General features: G+C 42.0%; 1 protein-coding gene across 2 annotated transcripts; it reads left to right on the top strand.

Annotated features, from left to right (window-relative positions):
* The first annotated feature begins 277 nt into the window (after nucleotides 1–277).
* On the top strand, nucleotides 278–16,025 carry LOC101174928 (coagulation factor VIII). Of its 2 annotated transcripts, none has more exons than XM_020706517.2 (27): nucleotides 278–490; nucleotides 575–669; nucleotides 1,472–1,594; nucleotides 2,613–2,825; nucleotides 3,524–3,697; nucleotides 3,784–3,887; nucleotides 4,275–4,395; nucleotides 4,494–4,728; nucleotides 4,806–4,971; nucleotides 5,055–5,142; nucleotides 6,001–6,218; nucleotides 6,308–6,452; nucleotides 6,539–6,753; nucleotides 7,075–7,935; nucleotides 8,019–8,155; nucleotides 9,318–9,483; nucleotides 9,626–9,865; nucleotides 9,977–10,205; nucleotides 10,837–11,019; nucleotides 11,142–11,258; nucleotides 12,134–12,205; nucleotides 12,415–12,500; nucleotides 13,783–13,938; nucleotides 14,041–14,185; nucleotides 14,273–14,418; nucleotides 15,210–15,392; nucleotides 15,543–16,025. In XM_020706517.2, exons 1-27 carry the CDS (start codon nucleotides 333–335, stop codon nucleotides 15,696–15,698), a joined length of 4,932 nt encoding a protein of 1,643 aa, XP_020562176.2. In that variant the 5' UTR covers nucleotides 278–332; the 3' UTR covers nucleotides 15,699–16,025. The 2 variants fall into 2 exon arrangements, with proteins under 2 accessions (XP_020562176.2, XP_011478321.3); XM_011480019.3 differs by having other exon boundaries at nucleotides 279–490; nucleotides 6,539–6,748; nucleotides 7,070–7,935.
* Nucleotides 16,026–18,609: the final 2,584 nt, after the last annotated feature.

Raw genomic sequence — 18,609 nt, 5'->3', positions numbered from 1 at the left:
TGAACCAAATATGGTATATTCTTGTAAATAAATAAATACCTGTTTATTTCCAGTTGATCTGAAGTCGGCCTGAAATTTCAGGTATAATCTATTTGAGTACCATTCCATCCATTTCTTTTAAAAGTTAATGTAAATATTCGGGGGGGTTACCGTCATCCTGTAGTGTTCCATGATTTTCTCTTACACAGTCATCTGTTGTCATCCGCGCTCCCACGCGCGTCCACGTGCTCTCGGCCTGTCTGGCTCTCCCCTTTAAAAGTTTCAGCTCGCAGGATATGCGCCACAATCTGTCTGTGAGCAGAGTGGAGCGCACAGGTGCGCGCGCAGCCGAGATGAGACAGACGCTCCTTTTCCCGCTGTTGCTGCTGCTGCTGCTTTGCGGCAGTTCCGCAGGAGAACCACAGACTCCAGTTGGTGTCAGAGAATATTACATCGCGGCCGTGGAGATCGGCTGGGACTTCATCCACCTGGATGATGCATCAGAGCAAAGGTGAGCCACTCCACAGCATCTAAACAGAATAAGTTCTGTGTGGTTTCTCTTATTGGTGCATTGACTGTTCTTTTTAACCTTCAGGGTCAAAGCTGCTCCTCAAAAATACATTAAGGCGGTTTACAGAGAGTACACAGACTCTACATACACCATCCCTGTGGCAAGACCAGCCTGGGCAGGTTGGTATCATCTGTACATGTTTTATGTGATCCGCCATTTTCAATACAGACTAGTGTTTGTCATTTTTAAAATCCATTTTTACTAATTTGGAGCTCAATTCAAATGAAATTTTCTGTACTTTTCAGTCTTTTTTAATGCTTCTTCTTTATGCCACATTAGATAAATTGTCAATTAAAAAAAAAAGTAAATGGAAAGGGCTTTATATGAATTTTAAGTGTTCGAGCTCTCTGGAAACACAATGTTATAGTGGGTGTAATAATTCATTTTAACAACGATTCAATTCCTTATCATAATTTATGGATATTGATTCATTTGGAACGATCCAATTCAATGACCTAACATCAATCCAAGACATGTTTAGCCAAAATTTCAACCAGTGTGACTCAGAGATAAATACCTGGGTACTGAACAGTGCAGGTGAAGTTTCCAGAAAATTAAATCAGTGTACAAACAAGTAAACAACAATCAATGTCAAATCCTTTCACATTTAAGTTTCCTAAAGTTTAGACCAGTGTTTTTTTTCCACATCAAAATAATCCCAATGGAACATTATTAGAACATTCTATCACACTGTGTGGTTTTATGTCTTTTATGCCTAAATTTAAAGTGTTTCCACTCATTGGACTGCATCTCGATCCAAATGGTATTTTCAAATATAGACACAATTTATTTTTTTTGAAACAATTTTAAATGCTATAGGTTGATTTGATTAACAACTTGCCTCAGACAGATCAATCTGGTCTGATTTCATTGATTAAGGCGATTAATCATTACACCACTATGATGTTTTTGTTCCTGCAGGTATTCAGGGGCCGACCATCGTCACTCAGGCTGGCCATAGAGTGGTAGTGCACTTCAAAAACCTTGCGTCTCAGTCATACAGCGTCAGCCCTGTGGGGATCACGTATTGGAAACAGTCTGAAGGTGGGTGAAGCGCCTGCACAAAACTTCCATGAATCTTCTTTTCTGTTTCTTCCAGTGTGTTAGTCAGAAACATTCTTGTCTTCATGATCAATAAATGGTCAAGAACCTGAATCAGGTTGTTGAGTCAGTTTGGGGATTTTATTTCGGCACAGCATACGAGGCAATGGGGAAAAAAAGTCAGAAGCTCTGTAGAGCGACTTGAAGTTAAATGTGGTTTTGTTTAAGACTTACATAACAGATACTCATAAAGAGTGTCTGCTTGTTCACCTTTCGGCGTATCCTTTCAGGGGTCGCCACAGTGAATTACCTTTCACTGACTCACACAGGTGGTTTTAGTAGAGATTTTTACGCCGTAAACTCTTCATGACACCACCCTGTATTTTATCCAAAGGGTCTTGCCCAAGGACCCACACTGGCTTGAGCTCACTGTGCCCTCTGGGAATCGAAGTCTGATTTCCCATACGCCAGTCCTACACACAGCTTAAAGTTGCCATCCAGATGCTTTCATTACTCATAAAAGAGTACATACTTCTAAAGAATTTTTTCGATCGGCTGATGAAATATAGCAGCAGATAATGATGACACATGGGACAAGGTCAAAACAGCCTCCTTATTCTTCAGAAATTACACAGTTCAACGGTTATCATTATCTTGAGCGTGCAGATTTGAGCTGGTTCCTGCAGCTGCACTTGCTACAGTTCATAAGTAGTTTAACTGCGACGGCATTCCTCAAATGGGAAATGTGATGAAGAATTTTGTTTTAATATAGATCTTAAGCAGACACTTCCTGAAAGCCAACTACTTACTACTAGGCAGATTCCCATAAATGAGCTTATCATAATCCAAAAAGCTACTCTTGTCACTTCCAGGAAAGAGCTTTCGTGAGCAGATCTAAGCGTGTCTTTTCAGTGTTAAGAAACAGTTAAGAGCCGTGACAGGGAATCAAAAGGCAGATTTTACTGTTGCAATTTAACTTTGTATTGTGCAAATGTTCTGAATCACTGAGTCGTTTTTCCAGGAGCCGGGTATGACGACTCCACTGCAGGCCAGGAGAAGGAGGACGATGCCGTCTCCCCTGGAGGACAGTACGAGTACGTGTGGGACATCAACCCAAAAGATGGCCCCACCCTCAGTGACCCCGAATGCCTCACTTATTCATACTCATCCCAGGTGGACACAGTCAGAGACGTGAACTCAGGCCTCATGGGAGCCCTACTCATCTGTAAATCAAGTACGTTGTGTTAATACAAATTCTTGAATTTACTGAAACTCAAATAAGAGATCTCTTTAACTGTGTTTTTAAACTGATAAATTTAAACACAGAATGTGAAAAATAATCAGGACGTTTGACCTCTTTTCTGCTTTATTTGACCTATAAGTCCACAAATGTAAACAAATAAAAGGCCAAGATGCAGTCAGGTCAACCCTTCCAAGAAACATTTAACCAATAGCAGATACGAAGCAAAGAAAGAAAGGAAGCAGATGAAAAGTAACACGTGGAGAAAGCACAGAGGAAAAATGTTTTACCATATACTGTAAATGAGAACTGGACTGACTGACTGGACTATGATTTTAAATCACTTAAATAGCGTATGCTTGCATGCCCTTTACTACCTTCCTTGGTGGCCCAAGGCTCTTTATAGTGCCATTCACCCATGCACACACACGTTCACACCCTGATGGTGGCTTCGCTTCCGAACACTGGCACCAACCTATAACCACCAAGAGCAATGTGTGGTTCAGTGTCTTGCCCAAGGACACTTCAACACATGGGTCTATCAAAGTGGGAACTGAACATGTGATATTCTGATCAGAGGTCGACCACTCTATCTCTGCAACACAGCCGCCCCTTAAAAATACAATAAATGCGATAATTGGTTCCCTCAGAGCCCTTTTAACCGTTCCTGTGTCCTGTGTGATTCCCTGAAGGCGCTTTCACTGAGGACGGTCGTAGGAGACATCCAGCCTTTGTCCTGCTGCTCGCAGTCTTCGACGAGACTCAAAGCTGGTATGGGGAGAGGATGAGCAGAGAGGTTTTTAAGATGAGCAAAGGAAGGAAGGTCTACCACACCATCAACGGATACGTCAACTCTACTTTACCTGGTGAACTTCCACTCCAGCTCGTGTAATGCCAGATAGATCAGTGGTTACAATAAAAATTGCCTAATTTTTCTATTTTGTGTTTATAGGTTTGACAATGTGTCACAACCATCAACTTGTGTTCTGGCATCTGATTGGGATGGGCACCACTCCAGAAATCCACTCCCTCCGCTTTCAGGATCACTCTCTGCAGGTGACAGATTTGAAGAATGTTTTCAGGTTGAACATTGACAGGGTTTGTGGGCACTCCAAGAACAAAAAAAACGTGACAGTTGAGAGTTATGAGCAAAGCTCATCTTGATACAGACTTTATTTAAATATCTCACCAAAGGATGGACCAATACTCACCTTTGGTCATGAGCTCTGGGTCATGACTGAAGGAAACAAGGTAGAACACAAGTGGCTGAAATGAACTTCCATTCTAGGGTGGGTGGGCGCTCCCAGAGAGGATGGATCTTCAGAAGTTCAGCACGCTGTCTTGAAACTTGCAGAATAATAAAAAGCAGCAACACTTGAGACTTGTAAAGCAAAGAAAACTACATTTTAAGAAATATGGAAACAATTTTATTCTTTTTTTCAGGTGATGGCACATCGTAAAGTCAACTTGGAAGTGACTCCGATGTCATTCATCACAGCAGAAATGAAACCCACATCTCCAGGCCGCTTCCTCATTAGTTGCCAGTTATATTCTCATCGCTATGGTAACCCGACAGCCTTCTCATGCAGCCACACCCTGTTTCTGTAAGTGCACTGATAGGCTACTTTGATTATCAACTGCCCCCCTCCCCTATCCCCATAGATGGCATGAATGCAGAGTTCAATGTGGAGAAATGCCCTGAGCCAGATGTGCGCCATGTCAAACTGGACAGCGAGGAGATGAGTCACGAGGACTATGCTTCCATGTTCAACACCGTCAACCTTCTGCCTCCGTTTCAAGTCAGATCAAGTCGAGAACAGTCCAAAACGTGGAAGCACTTTATTGCTGCTGAGGAGATCCTGTGGGACTACACTCCTCACCTCAAACCTACAGACAGGTAGGGATAAAAATGGAAGAAAGAGACAATTAGCACCAATGTACTAAGCTGTCTCCCTTTTCTACGTTTTGCATTAGCGTGTTGCAGTCACGACATTTACCTGCAGCTCCCCATCACCTGGGTTACAAGTACAAAAAAGTTGCATTTGTGGAATACACTGACGCATCCTTTACCCGGAGGAAACACCTGAAGTTTACACTACTGGGTCCTGTACTGAAAGGAAAGGTCAACGATGAGATCCATGTGAGTAATTCAGACAGAGCTGTAGGAGATACAGCAAAGACAAAAAGCTAACACGGTAACCTTTTGCTTTTTATTTTTGTCAGATCATTTTCAAAAACATGGCCAGTCGTCCCTTTAATATCTACCCCAACGGCCTCACTAAGATCGATCCTCTTCAACGTTCTTCCAATGGTAAAGCTGAGAAGAAAGCTTGGAAACATTCAAGCAAAAAATATACTCTTGAAGAGCTAACATAGCGTCTTAAGGTTGTAGTTTTTGTCCAATTGTGTTCGACAAGAACCAACCAAAATTTAGAGAGGAAAAAATGTTTTCCTTTCAAAATGACTGTAGCCCAAATAGAATTAGGTGATTAAGCATATTAATTGTCTTTTTTGTTCGGTGGAGTTTGAATATAAATTCCTAAACTTAAACAAATGTAAATTCCTGCCCGGTATTTTGATCTATTGCCTTCTAACTCCTTTATCATCATTGTGAAGCTACTTGGGAAAATATGTTGGAAATAAAGGTTGCAGATTTTGAACGACGTTCAAGCGGCAAGCTCACAAAAGTAGCGTTCCCCTGTTGCTCGCAGATTTTTTACGCGAATGATCAGAAATTCTAACACATGAATAGGTGGCTCAAGCTTAACAAAACGACATGACATACAAGGTAAAAATATTTAAAATGTGTGCATGGATAACAAAAAACATCAGTTGCCAAGGAAATCCAAAAAAATTGTTTTGATGATTCTTCTAAAAACATGTAGACCTGTTCGTCACCCACCTGGTGAGGGTGGGGGAGGTTAGCATCAACAGGCCCTACAACGCTGCTTGTGACTTAAATACATTTGGAACATTGGAGTGAATGGGAATTTACCTTTATTACCAGGCCTTGGTTGCTAATTGGGGAACTTAACCTTGCTATAATCTTCTACCCAAAGGCTAAAATTGTTCTTGGTCTGGCTTCCTTACCTAGTGGTCATAAACAAGATGTGTGCACATTTTTTTACTTCACGAAAACCTAACATCTAAACAAAATGTAATCTAACAGCTGCAGAGAACAACTTGCGCTCAATGGGAGTCCCCCCCAATGAAACATTTGGCTACATTTGGAGGCTAACAACAGACGATGGACCTTTGAAGGGCGACCCTCAGTGTCTGACGCAGGTGTATCAGAGCACCTTTTCACCTGAAAGTGACTTGGCCTCTGGGCTGGTGGGCACCCTGCTCATCTGCAAGTACGACGCTATTGATTCTCAAGGACTGCTGGTGAGATGAACTGCTCTGCATAAGCTTCAGAGATTTTGTTTTTTATTCATTTATACTGTAACCTCAACTTCTTCCCTTCTTCCCTTCAGCTGGGGCCTGATGAGAAGTTGAACTTAATTTTTGCTGTGTTTGATGAGAACAAAAGTTGGTACTTTAAGGACAACATGAAGCGATCCAGTCAAAGATCATACAATGCAACAGAACCAGGATTCTATGAGTCCAACGTCATTTACAGTCAGTTCACCACAACACAACAAATTAACATTTTATGTCTAAAAAGTTTGCGATGGCGTTTTAAAACACTTTCCCTTTTTTTGCAGGCATAAATGGCACCATGTTCAGCGGGCGCCAGTTTGTCATGTGCCAAACTGATGTCATCTTCTGGCACGTGGCCAACGTGGGAACCCAAAGTGACTTTCTGTCTGTGTATTTCACTGGAAACCTCTTCCAGCGGCAAAGCCTGTACCAATCTGTGCTTACCCTCTTTCCCATGACTGCTGAAACTATTCCCATGGAGACCGAGCTCTTAGGTGAGGCATTGCTTCGTAACCCTTGTGCTATCCTAGGCATTTTAACATTGGGAGTTGGGTCATGTAGACCCACTAGACAAACTACTTTTTTCTTCAATGATTTGTGAACCTCACTGGTGTCCATGGATTACATGAAATCTTTCCACCTTTATCCACCTTTGTCATGGTAGGGAGAACACATCAATTTAAGGGTGGGGTCATCTAAGATAGCACAAGGGTTAAATTGATAAAGGTTGGTAAACAACATAAACGTCATAAGCACCATGCCAATTTTCATTGTGCTGCAAAATGTCCATAGCAGTCAAATGTCTCTTTTTGTAGGCGAGTGGGAGATCAGCGCCTTTGATAGCAGCCTAAAGAACAAGGGCATGAGCATCCGTTACACTGTTCGTCCCTGCAACAATGGGGACGTCCCGCTGGTTGATCACAACAGAGATGAAGATATATCTGCCTATTTGGATAAAATCCTTCCCCTCCCGAGAGGGGTGAGACCCCAAAATGACACGGCTTTGATTCGACTCTGTAAGAGGCCTCTTGCTAACAATAAGAGTAATCCTTCAAATGTGAACCAAACTGAAGACACTAGTGCATCTTGTGAGCTGAGGAGAGTCCCAGTGGCATTACTGGAAAAGATCAAATCTCATGAAGAGGAAGGAATTCCAGAGGACATTCTGGGAAACATAGACAGGGAAGGGTTATGGAAAGCTCATCAGAATAAAAGTGAAACTGGGGTCAACAGGTGGAGAAGAAGGGCAGATGGGAACTGGATTGAACGCGAGAAAAGTTTTAAAGGAACTACGTTAGAGATTGTTGAAAAAAATGTAGACAGTGCAGCTAACATTACTGCAGATAATGAGGAGACTCACGTAGAGATTGTTGGCGAAGGTGCGGATAATTTGGCTGACACCAATTCTGAAGCAAAAACCAAAGAACGTAATGTGTCGTTGAGTGAAAACAACGAGACCGTAGAACTGGAAGAGGACAACGACTTCATACTGAGCCCAGATGTACAGAATAGCAGCAAAGTCTTGGCTGAAAACATCAACCAGAACTGGGAACTGCTGAGCCTTATTTCTGGGGAGTCCGAGTGGCTCACAGATGACATGCTAGAACTGGACAACAGCATCAATGATGCCAACACCACAGAGTTGGGCTTATCCTTAGAGTACGACGACTACATCAATGGGGTATAGTTGGCCCGATACGCTCAAATTCCCACTTTTCCTCAAAGTAAAAGTCCACCATATTGAACTGTGAACTGTCTCTGTAGGCGCAAAGCACGCCAGGTGCAGTTGGAGGAGTGGACCCGCGCTCTGGAGCAAGGCGACCTCGGCTCTACTACATCGCTGCGGAGGAGATCACCTGGGACTATGGCATCAGAACACCACAACAGTTCATCAAACACAGGTGCAAATTTGATTTTTTTTTTTTACTTCCAAAAAGGGTTTGGGGTATGCGTTCATTTTCTTTTCTGAAAGAAAACAGGCCAATAGAAACAGCTTGTCATGCCACATAGAATGAGGCCTTAGTAACAACTGCCCTTACAGTTGGATACAGGCTGTCTGCAGATTAAAAATGGGCAAATTTGTGCAGGTCACAGATTATTCGATTATAGTTTAATTTGACTCATACCTCTCTACAAGTGTGAATCAAACTGCACGCACGCATCAATCTTTCCACGTGGACAATTCAGACACCCTGATGTGAACGTTTGAGGCATGTGTGGAGTTTGAAGCACAATCATGGAGACATATGCCTCAAATTAAATGCCACAGTAGACAATCTAGTGAACCCATTAAGACGAAAAAGTTCTTGCACATTTTTTTCTTGGCTCATGATGTGGGCGTCAGGTTATAGTGAACACCTAAGCAACATGTAGGGGGTAGGTAATGGTGAAGTAGGTGAGACGCAGGTACATCATACTGATCATTCATTTTTCAACCCCCCTGAACTCTGCACACTGCTAGACACACCTGCACTCCTCTTGAGATGCAGCCCCTCCTTTCTGCAACCCTCTATGGGCCCAGAAAACCCAATAACCTGCAGCACCCATATAGGCCAGCCTCCATACAGGTGCATGTGACTAAGGACTAAATAATTTGCCCGTTGTTTTAAAATTCTGCCCAACATTTGTAGTTCAGTTTAAAAACTGGTTTAGTTACTGTCCTTTAAAGCCTTTCCTTGTCTCATTGTCAGCATTTATAAATATATACAGGATGTCTGGTGCCATGTTTGGCCCTTGTCATGTTTTTCTGTTGCTGACACTGTCCCTGTTTAATCACTTTATCTCTCTTTTGTACTTTTGTACAACTTGGTTATGTACTGTGATCGTTTTGTATATCTGTCTCGTTCTTCATCTCATTTGCTTTTCATTCTGATTCATGCTGGTTTTTGCCCACAGCAAAATGTCAGCACTCAAGTATTTTATTACAGGGACTTAGGGACAGGAACTAGTATAAATCTGTCAAAGCAAACAGCACCAGAGAAGTTCACAATGCTTTTTTTTACCAACGATGATGATAACGATCCTATGAATGCGCTTTGTGTTCTTTTCTTCCCATCATAACAGAGAAATGCGTCGAGGGATGAGGAAGTTCTTGCCTGAGTATAAGAAAGTGGTATTCCGAGCGTACATGGATGATAAATTTGAGCGTCAAATCGGCAGAGGAGAGCTTGAGGAACACTTGGGAATAATGGGTCCTTTCATTGGAGCTGAAATAAATGAACTCCTCACAGTGAGTGATTCTGTGTCAGAAAGTCAAACAAAACACTTTGAAAACATTCTGCCTCCCTGAAAATGCAGAAAGAAGAATTGCGGGATACTGATTGTGTGTTTTTAATTGATTGCAACTTCTTTTGCTCTTTTTTGTAACCCAGGTGACTTTTAAGAACAAAGCAAGTAGACCGTACTCCTTTCACTTTCACGGAGTCTACGACGGACACCAAGGCGCTGGAATGGGACAAGCTGACTCCAAAGCTGCTCCAGCCGGCATTCCCGGAGAGCCTGTTCCTCCAGGGGAAGCCCGGACATACAACTGGAAAATCAATAAAAAACAAGGACCCTCTGACTCTGAGTTCAACTGCAGGACTGGAGCTTACTACTCCACTGTGGACAAGGTCTGCAGCAATCCCAATTAGCTTCCCAGGATTCACGTTTGTCATTGTGATTTAAAAAGTAAGAGCTGGAAGTTTTCTGTTAGTAGAAAAAAATAATCTTTTATTTTGTAGGAGAAGGATCTGCATTCTGGCCTGATCGGCCCATTAGTGATCTGTAAGGTTGGAACCCTGGAAATTCATCTTAACAAAAAGCCAACAATCCAGGATTTCTCCCTGCTTTTCCACACCTTTGATGAAACCAAAAGCTGGTATCTGCAGGAAAACCTGCAGAAGTACTGCACACCGCCATGTCAGGCCAACACAGACGATCCATGGTATCACACAAGCAACAAGTTTGCAGGTAGCCACGATTTTCTTAGTGTCTTCATGTTCGTTTTTCCGGCACTAAAGTTTTTATCGTTTAAAAAAAATTGCCAAATTGTCCAATTGTGTCGCATTTTGAAATGCAGATGCTCATCAATGCTTTTATTTCTTCTCGTCTTGATTTCTGCAACTCCGTCTTTACATGTCTAAGTAAAAAAATCTCTCAAACAGGTCCAGGTTGTCCAGAACGCTGTTAAAGGCTTTTAACAAAATCTTTCAAGTATTGTTCCAGCTGCACTAGCTCCCTAGTGCATTTTAAAATCTAGCACTGGTCTATACAAACAACCTTGTGACAGACCCTTTACAGCAGTGGCTCCACCCCTCCAGAACTCCCTTCCTCTCAGGGTCAGATCCATAGACTCAGTGTTTTCTTTTGAAAAGTAGCTGAAAAAGTGTTTTTAAGATTGCTTTTTTCCAACTGAGTTTTTACTTTCTGTGTTTTACTTGTGAAGCACTTTGTGATTTTTATCTTGAAAGGTGCTGTATCAATAAAGTGCATTATTATTATTATTATTATTATTATTGTTGTTATTATTATTTCTGTTATTATTATTACTGTTATTATTATTGTTATTATTATTATTATTAAGTTTAGTGCTTCTCTTCAGCGATCAATGGTTATGTGGCTGAAACTCTACCTGGTCTGATGGTCGCCCAGCATCAGCAAGTCAGGTGGCATCTGCTGAACGTAGGAGGTGACAAAGAGTTCCACGCCGTGCACTTCCACGGTTTGCCTTTCACTGTTCACACCAAGCAGGAGCACCGGATGGGGGTGTTCAGCCTTTTTCCAGGTAGGGGACACACGGACATACCTGTGAATCCTCCTTGTTTACAAAAAAGCAAGAATGTTCTCCAACAGAGTACATCATTCACCTATGTTGTCTCCCATGCTGTATTTTCTATGACCGTCAAGGTGTTTTTGGGACTGTGGAGATGACCCCCTCCACTGTGGGGACGTGGCTTGTGGAGTGCACCATAGGGGACTACCAACTGGCTGGCATGAGAGCAAAACTGTTGGTTTATGACCCGTGTAAGTGCTTTGTTGTGTTTTTTTATCAACCATGCACTGTTTTTTTTATTTATTTTTTTTATTTGGGTTGTAAGGGGAATTAAATGTAACCAATAATCTCAAAAAGTGGAACCAATAATCAAAGCTTTAGAGTTTATGTTCACATATAAATTTATATTGTAGGTGGTTTTGGCTCAAAGAGTTTCCAGTTCGTAGAACTGACAGATCTGCTTAGATTTGCTTTAGTTTTGCTTATGTTCATTGATACTTAACCACACATTTTTAAATGAGTAGTAGTTGTAGTGGCAGAAGATGGTGGGTAACACTGTCGAAAATGTTTTGAGGCTTGAACATATTTTGTTCAGTGAAAAAAAAATCCAATCAATTTAAATAGGAAGATAAGACATTGTTGATATTACTGAGAAATTATTAACTTTAGAAATTATGTTTGGAATGAGCAATGGTGCAGTGATTAGCAGTCTCATCTCACAGCAAGAAGGGCCTGGTTAGAATCCCGTCTGGGTCCTTTCTGTGTGGAGCTTGGGCTTCCTCCCACAGTCAAAAACATGCTTCATAGGTTATTTGGTGTCTCTTAATTGCCCCTAGGTGTGAATGTGAATGTGAGTGTGTATGAGTATGTGATTGTGTGGCCTTACAACTGGCGACCCGTTCAGGGTGTATGCCGCCTTGGCTCCAGCTGCCCTGTTACCCCGAAAGGGAGTCAGCAGGTTATGAAGATGGATGGATGGATGGATGGATGGATGGATGGATGGATGGATGGATGGATGGATGGATGGATGGATGGATGGATGGATGGAATTGTACTAGTAAATCTCGTGTGTGAAGACACGATGAGCTGATTTGATTTGACATTTCAAAACTGTATCATCCTGCAGACTGTTCCATACCTCTGGGAATGAAATCAGGATGGATTAAAGATTCCCAAATCACAGCGTCGGATCACGTAGGTAAGACCGGATTTAGGGTTTTATGTGCAACAAAGTCAGCAAACACACCAAGAAGACTTTCAACACCCACCAGTTTTAGAGAAGATTAAAAATTTACTGCAAACACTTAATCCACTCAGAAAGAGAATGACTCACACTATTAAAAACCTTAAAGCCAGGAAACTACGTGTAATAAGACAGATCAGAAGCAGGTTTGTGTTTTCGTGCAGGAAACTGGGAGCCAGGGCTGGCAAGGCTTGAGAAGTCTGGTTACATCAACGCCTGGATGGGCCAAAACATCAAGTCATGGTTACAGGTTAGACTTCCACCTTTCTGAGTTTTCTTCTTTTTCATTTAAATTTTACTGCTAGCAGATGGGCTGCACGGTGGCGCAGTGGTTAGCGCTCTTGCCTCACAGCAAGAAGGCTTCCGGTTCAAGTCTCGGCTGGGGGACATGAAAAAACTACATCAACAGGGGACCTCTCTGTGTGGAGTTTGCATGTTCTCCCTGTGTATGCGTGGGTTTTCTCCGGGGTCTCCAGCTTCCTCCCACCGTCCAAAAACATGCTTCATAGGTTAATTGGCAACTCTAAATTGTCCCTAGGTGTGAGAGTGAGAGTGAATGGGTGTGTGTTTGTGGACATTCTACCCTGCAACAGACTGGCGACCTGTCCAGGTTGTCCTCTGCCTTCACCCACAAGTGGCCAGGATAGGCTCCAGCAGCCCTGTGACCCCAAAAGGGAAAAACAGTCAAGAAAATGAATGAATGCTAGAGGATGAAAGTTGGTTCAGTCTACCAGCACACCGTGGAGGTTTACAATAGAGGATGAAGAAACATCTTTTTTCTGTTTCTGTGCTGCAACACATGCAACATTTCGACATTAACTCTGTGGTGAGAAAGATGTGTGATGCAAATGGAAACTAAGGTCTAAAGCTTCATTCACACTGACCTCAGAAACGCGCATTTTAGAGGACGTGAATAATCTATATGTAAATGTACGTATATGCACGTTTCGGGCATCCATGTTTTAAACTCTCGCATTCATGAACTACACATGTCTGTTTATTGGGCTCTACGTACAAAACGCATGGCTATTGTGCACATGTCAAAAGTTAAACCAGTTGATCTTTGACCAATCAGGGACCTGAATTTGGTAGTGATGTATGGGTAGAGTCCTTTTTGATTCACGGAAGTGCTAACTGTTTGAAAATTGATCAAGGAGGAGAATTTAGTAATTGCAGTTTGTGCCAGAATATGACATAGATCGGAATAGAGCTGCGAGAGAAAAAGCCTGGAGCAAGATTTGCAAAATATGCAACACTTTGACATTTCAAACCAAGCCAATGATGTGTGTTCAAGATCACACTGAATGGGCTTTCTGTTGGCACCCAACTCTAGCTCATATTCACAATATAGTAGGGCTCAATGTTATTTGACATCTTTGGAGGTCTGAATCTCTTCAATGAAAAAGAAAGACTCCCTAACATCTAAACTGAGAACGCTGACAGCTGCTGGGTAAACATTGACTACTTGTAGCATGTCACAAATATAAGTAAGTAAGTAAGTTTTTATATATGCATGCATCCCATGTGTTCAGATTGACCTTCAGAAGCCCACTTTGCTGCATGCCATTGAGACCCAGGGAGTGAGATCAAGACTGAGGGACCACTACATTACATTCTTCAACATCTCCTACAGCCTGGACCAGGAGACATGGAAAGCCTACAGAGAGTACAACTCCAAGTTCAGGATGGTGCGTCATTTCCAGCAAGCAGAGCTGCTCCTCCTTCAACCTGATGTGCTTCATATGACTATGTTGAGTCTTTGCTGTGTTTCCCGTGTTTCTCTGCTTTAGCTCTTCCCCGGCAACATGGACAGCTCCACAGTGAGGCGAAACAGCTTTTCTCCACCTTTTGTAGCTCGCTACATCAGGATTCAGCCCTTCCGCTTTGGGCTGAAGCCCGCCCTGCGCCTTGAGCTACTTGGATGTGATATCAACAGTGAGTCCTTCATACTGTTAAAAGCCCCATTCCACACACAAAGATTTGGTTAATTGAGTTTCTTTATTTCTTTGCGCTTCCGACCAGGCTGCTCGTTACCTCTGGGACTAAAGAACAGGATTCCTGACAACAATTTTACTGCCTCCTCATTTTACTCGTCTCTGGTGAGAAGCTGGAGCCCCAGCCTCGCCCGTTTACACCAGACTGGTGGTGCCAACGCCTGGAGGCCAAAGGTGTGCAAACATGTAGCTCATCAAGACAGCAAAGCTAGTGCTTTTAGAAGACACGAAAGTCTGCACTCCTATAATCCGCTTAACGTCATGTCATTGTTACATGAATAAACAATATTACTTTTTTTTAGATCTACAATCTACACAATGGTTTTACATTAACATCAAAATTTTAGTATTTTTTACTCACAGGGAGGACATTACAAAAAACAAAATGACCTAATTGACAATTTTTTTGAACACTGCAAGCTTTAGCTCAGTAACTGACGAACAGGATAACCACCCGTTAAGATTCACCTATGAGTTGGTAGCTGGACGGGTGGCGTGGAGCAAACCCCGCCCCACTTCTCCTCATATTACTGAGAGCTATAGGTTTACATGCTCTCCCACTGGTTTACAGCCCCTCACACCTCCAACCTAACATCACTGGTGCAGCAAAATTGGTGACCAATATTGAAGCTATCCAGGCATACAGGCATACAGTTTAGGAGGTCAGGTTCAGCTGCACACAGGCACTTTTCTTCTTTAGGCAACCTATGGCAACAATTTAGGAACAAAACTTGTACCATCAATATATAGCAACTGTCAGGCTTGGTGGTCTTGCCTATTGCAATCTTTGGTAAAGCAGAACATAGAAAAACAACTTCAGAGCTAAACTTTTAAATCATTCCAAACTAGACAAAGGAGTAATTTGTCCACAGCTTACTGTGAAAAACCAAAATGTTATTATTTTTACCGTTTTTCTCATGTCTCTTCTGATGTCTAAAAGCTTTCCAATGTCCTCTGCTTTGCAGAACAACAACCCCCATGAGTGGTTGCAGGTGGACTTGGGCTCTGTGAAACGCATCACAGGAGTCATCACCCAAGGAGCGCGGTCTGTGCTGACAGAAATGATGGTGACGGAGTTCTCGGTCACTTACAGTCAGGATGAACACACATGGAGCAGTGTGTTAGAGGACAACTCCCAAAGAGAGAAGGTATATGAAAACAACGCCAACCTGTTAAAGTCATTTAATTGACTTAGTAATTATTTTTACACATTTTTCTACGAATCACACATTTAAAATCTGTCCTGTTTTAGATAATCCAATACTAAATTATTGGCCTTTTTTCCAACTTATTCTCAGATTTTCACAGGGAACAGCGATGTAGACGAGGAAGCGCTTAACTTTTTTGACCCGCCTCTGTTCGGCCGCTATGTTCGGATCCACCCGCGGGGCTGGTTAAACGACATCGCCCTCCGTCTGGAGCTGCTGGGCTGCGTCACACAGCCGGGGGTCTGATTCCAATAGTTGGGAGCAGGATCTTGTGCTTGTGTGGAGTTCAAATAAACTATTATTCTGTGGAGCACTTAATTTAATTAAAAAACAAAAGCTATTTTAGCGAGAATAGTTTACATTTCCAGTTTTTTTCTGTCCAGTATTTGTATGTGTTGAGCTTTCTGAGAGAATGTTATTGTTGTTGTTGTGAACAGATGTTTGAAGAACATATCAGAAAAATTCAAGCGTGTGTACATATTCTAGACTCAGATGTGAAGTTGGGTTATCACTGGATAAAGTTTTTGGTTTTTGTGCTTCCTTTTAAGTTTTTATAAAAACTATTTCCAAGCACTCTTTTCCCTCCCTCATTTCTGAGTATTTGTCCCTGCTGTGTTTCATTCCCCGCGCCTTCAGGTCAGTACGTTCCTAAACTGCTGATTTGGCTTTTCCTCCTCCACCTCCTGTCAGAAACAATAACCCTCCCAGTTCCAGCATTGTTCTGTGAAAGCCATGACAAACAGAGGAGGAACGCGCCAACTGAGTTAAGGGAGTTTTCCAACTTCCTATCAACTACTATTTTAGATTCTGATCAAATTATAATATTAGGGGATTTTAATATTCAGGTTGATGACCCCAGTTTAAGAAATGCTTTTGCAGCTTTATTAAATGATGTTGGTTTCACCCAAAATGTAAATGACCCCACTCACTGTCATAAGCACACCCTGGACCTTGTTTTAACCCATGGTATAGAGATTGTCCTGCCTCTTAACCCCATCATCTCTGATCACTTTCTCATTACCTTCCAGTTTACATTAGAACATGCTGTTGCCCCAGTGAGTAAGAAACAGCTTAGAAGAACCTTATCTGACAGTTCCGTGTCTGAGTTTAAACTCACAGTTCAACCAGTACTTAGTAACATTCTGAGCAAATACTCTGAGTCCAGCTCCCATAGCATCAGTCCTAGTATAAATGACCACTTTGTTAATGATGCCTCACAAGCCCTCAGGAGTACTCTCGATGTTGTTGCCCCCCTGAAACCTAAATTCATTAGACAAAACCGTGTAGCACCGTGGTTTAACCCTGAAACATGTTCTCTTAAACAAGTAACCCGTAAATTGGAAAGAGAATGGCGCCGCTCCGGTTCAGAGCAGTCTCTGAATACCTGAAAACATAGCCTATTAAATTATTTAAAAAAAACTCTGTGTAGAGCTAGAACCCAGTTCTATTCAACCTTAATATCAGAGAATGGAAATAATCCAAGATTTCGTTTTAGCACTATTGCTAGATAAACTCGCAGTCAGAGCTCAGTAGAACCACGTGTTCCTGTTTTTCTCAGCTCTGATGATTTTCTTACATTTTTCTATAGTAAAATCTCAAATATCAGACATAAATTGAATCAAGTTATTCCTACTATCAGCCCAGATCAGGCTGAAGCGGTAGAAGTGGAGGCATCCATAGAAACCTCTGTAACATTAGACTGCTTTACTGCTGGGGATCAAGCGGAAATAGCATCAATTATTACGTCCTCCAAATCCTCAACTTGTCCGTTAGACCCAATTCCCACTGGACTTTTTAAAGAAACCTCCCCCCAGATTAATGATTCCATATTAATGATAATAAATACCTCTCTAGAACGGGTTATGTGCAACAGTCATTTAAATATGCAGTCGTTAAACCTCTTCTGAAAAAGCCCAGTTTGGCAACCTGGCCACTATAGACCAATATCAAACCTCCTCTTTATTTCTAAAATCCTAGAAAGAGTTGTGGTTACGCAACTTTACCGCATCCTACAGGACAATAGCCACTTTGAATACTTTCAGTCGGGGTTTAGACCTCACCACAGCACGGAAACTGCACTAGTTAGAGTCTTTAATGACTTGTTATTGGCCTCAGAAAAGGGACTACTTAATATTCTGGTCCTGTTAGACCTCATTGCAGCCTTTGACACTATCGACCACAGTATTTTACTCCAAAGATTAGAGCATGACATAGGGATCAGAGGATCTGCCCTCCAGGGGTTAAACCCTATTTATCCTGTACCAGTTTGTTAATGTAAATGAAACTGCAATGAAAACTGAGATCATTATACTAGGTCCTAAAAACCTCAGAGATGCTCTGTCTTCCCAAATAGACTCCCTGGATGGCATAAGTATAGCCCCCAATTCCACAGTTGAAAAACCTTGAGGTTTTACTTGACCAGGATTTATCATTTAAGGCTCACATATCTCAGGTGCGTAGAACTGCCTTTTTTCACCTGCGGAATACAGCTAAGATTAGAAATATACTTTCTAAGAGTGATGCTGAAAAACTCATCCATGCATTTGTTACGTCTAGACTGGATTACTGTAACTCTTTGTTAGCAGCGTGTCCTAAGAGTTCCTTAAGAACTCTCCAGCTTGTTCAGAACGCAGCTGCTAGATTGTTAGCAGGAACTAGCAGAAGAGATCACATCACTCCTGTGTTGGTTTCGCTCCATTGGCTCCCAGTTGATTCTAGAATCAAGTTCAAGATCCTCCTGTTAACCTATAAGGCCTTACATGGTATGGCCCCATCCTATATCAAAGACATCATAGTCCCTTACCACCCAAACAGAACACTTCGCTCGCAAAATGCAGGACTGCTTGTGGTTCCTAGAATTAGTAAAAGTACGGTTGGAGGTAGAGCGTTTAGCCACCAAGCCCCTGTTTTATGGAATAAACTCCCAGCTCATGTAAGAAAGGCAAACACAGTTTCTACATTCAAAGTTAGAGTGAAAACATTCCTCTTTGGATAGGCTTATTGTCAGACTACCTAGTATTCAGATATTATTTAACTTAATGTTAATGTGTTTAAATTAAACTTAATAACAAAAACAATTTGTTGTTAATAGGCTGCTATATGTTTGAAGCTGGAGTAACTATGGTGCACTGGGGATCTGTCCTCTTTTCTCATCTAC

This window comes from Oryzias latipes, chromosome 10 (genome assembly GCF_002234675.1).
Source record: "Oryzias latipes chromosome 10, ASM223467v1".
Lineage (NCBI taxonomy): Eukaryota > Metazoa > Chordata > Actinopteri > Beloniformes > Adrianichthyidae > Oryzias > Oryzias latipes.
This window is presented reverse-complemented; position numbering and strand designations above follow the sequence as displayed.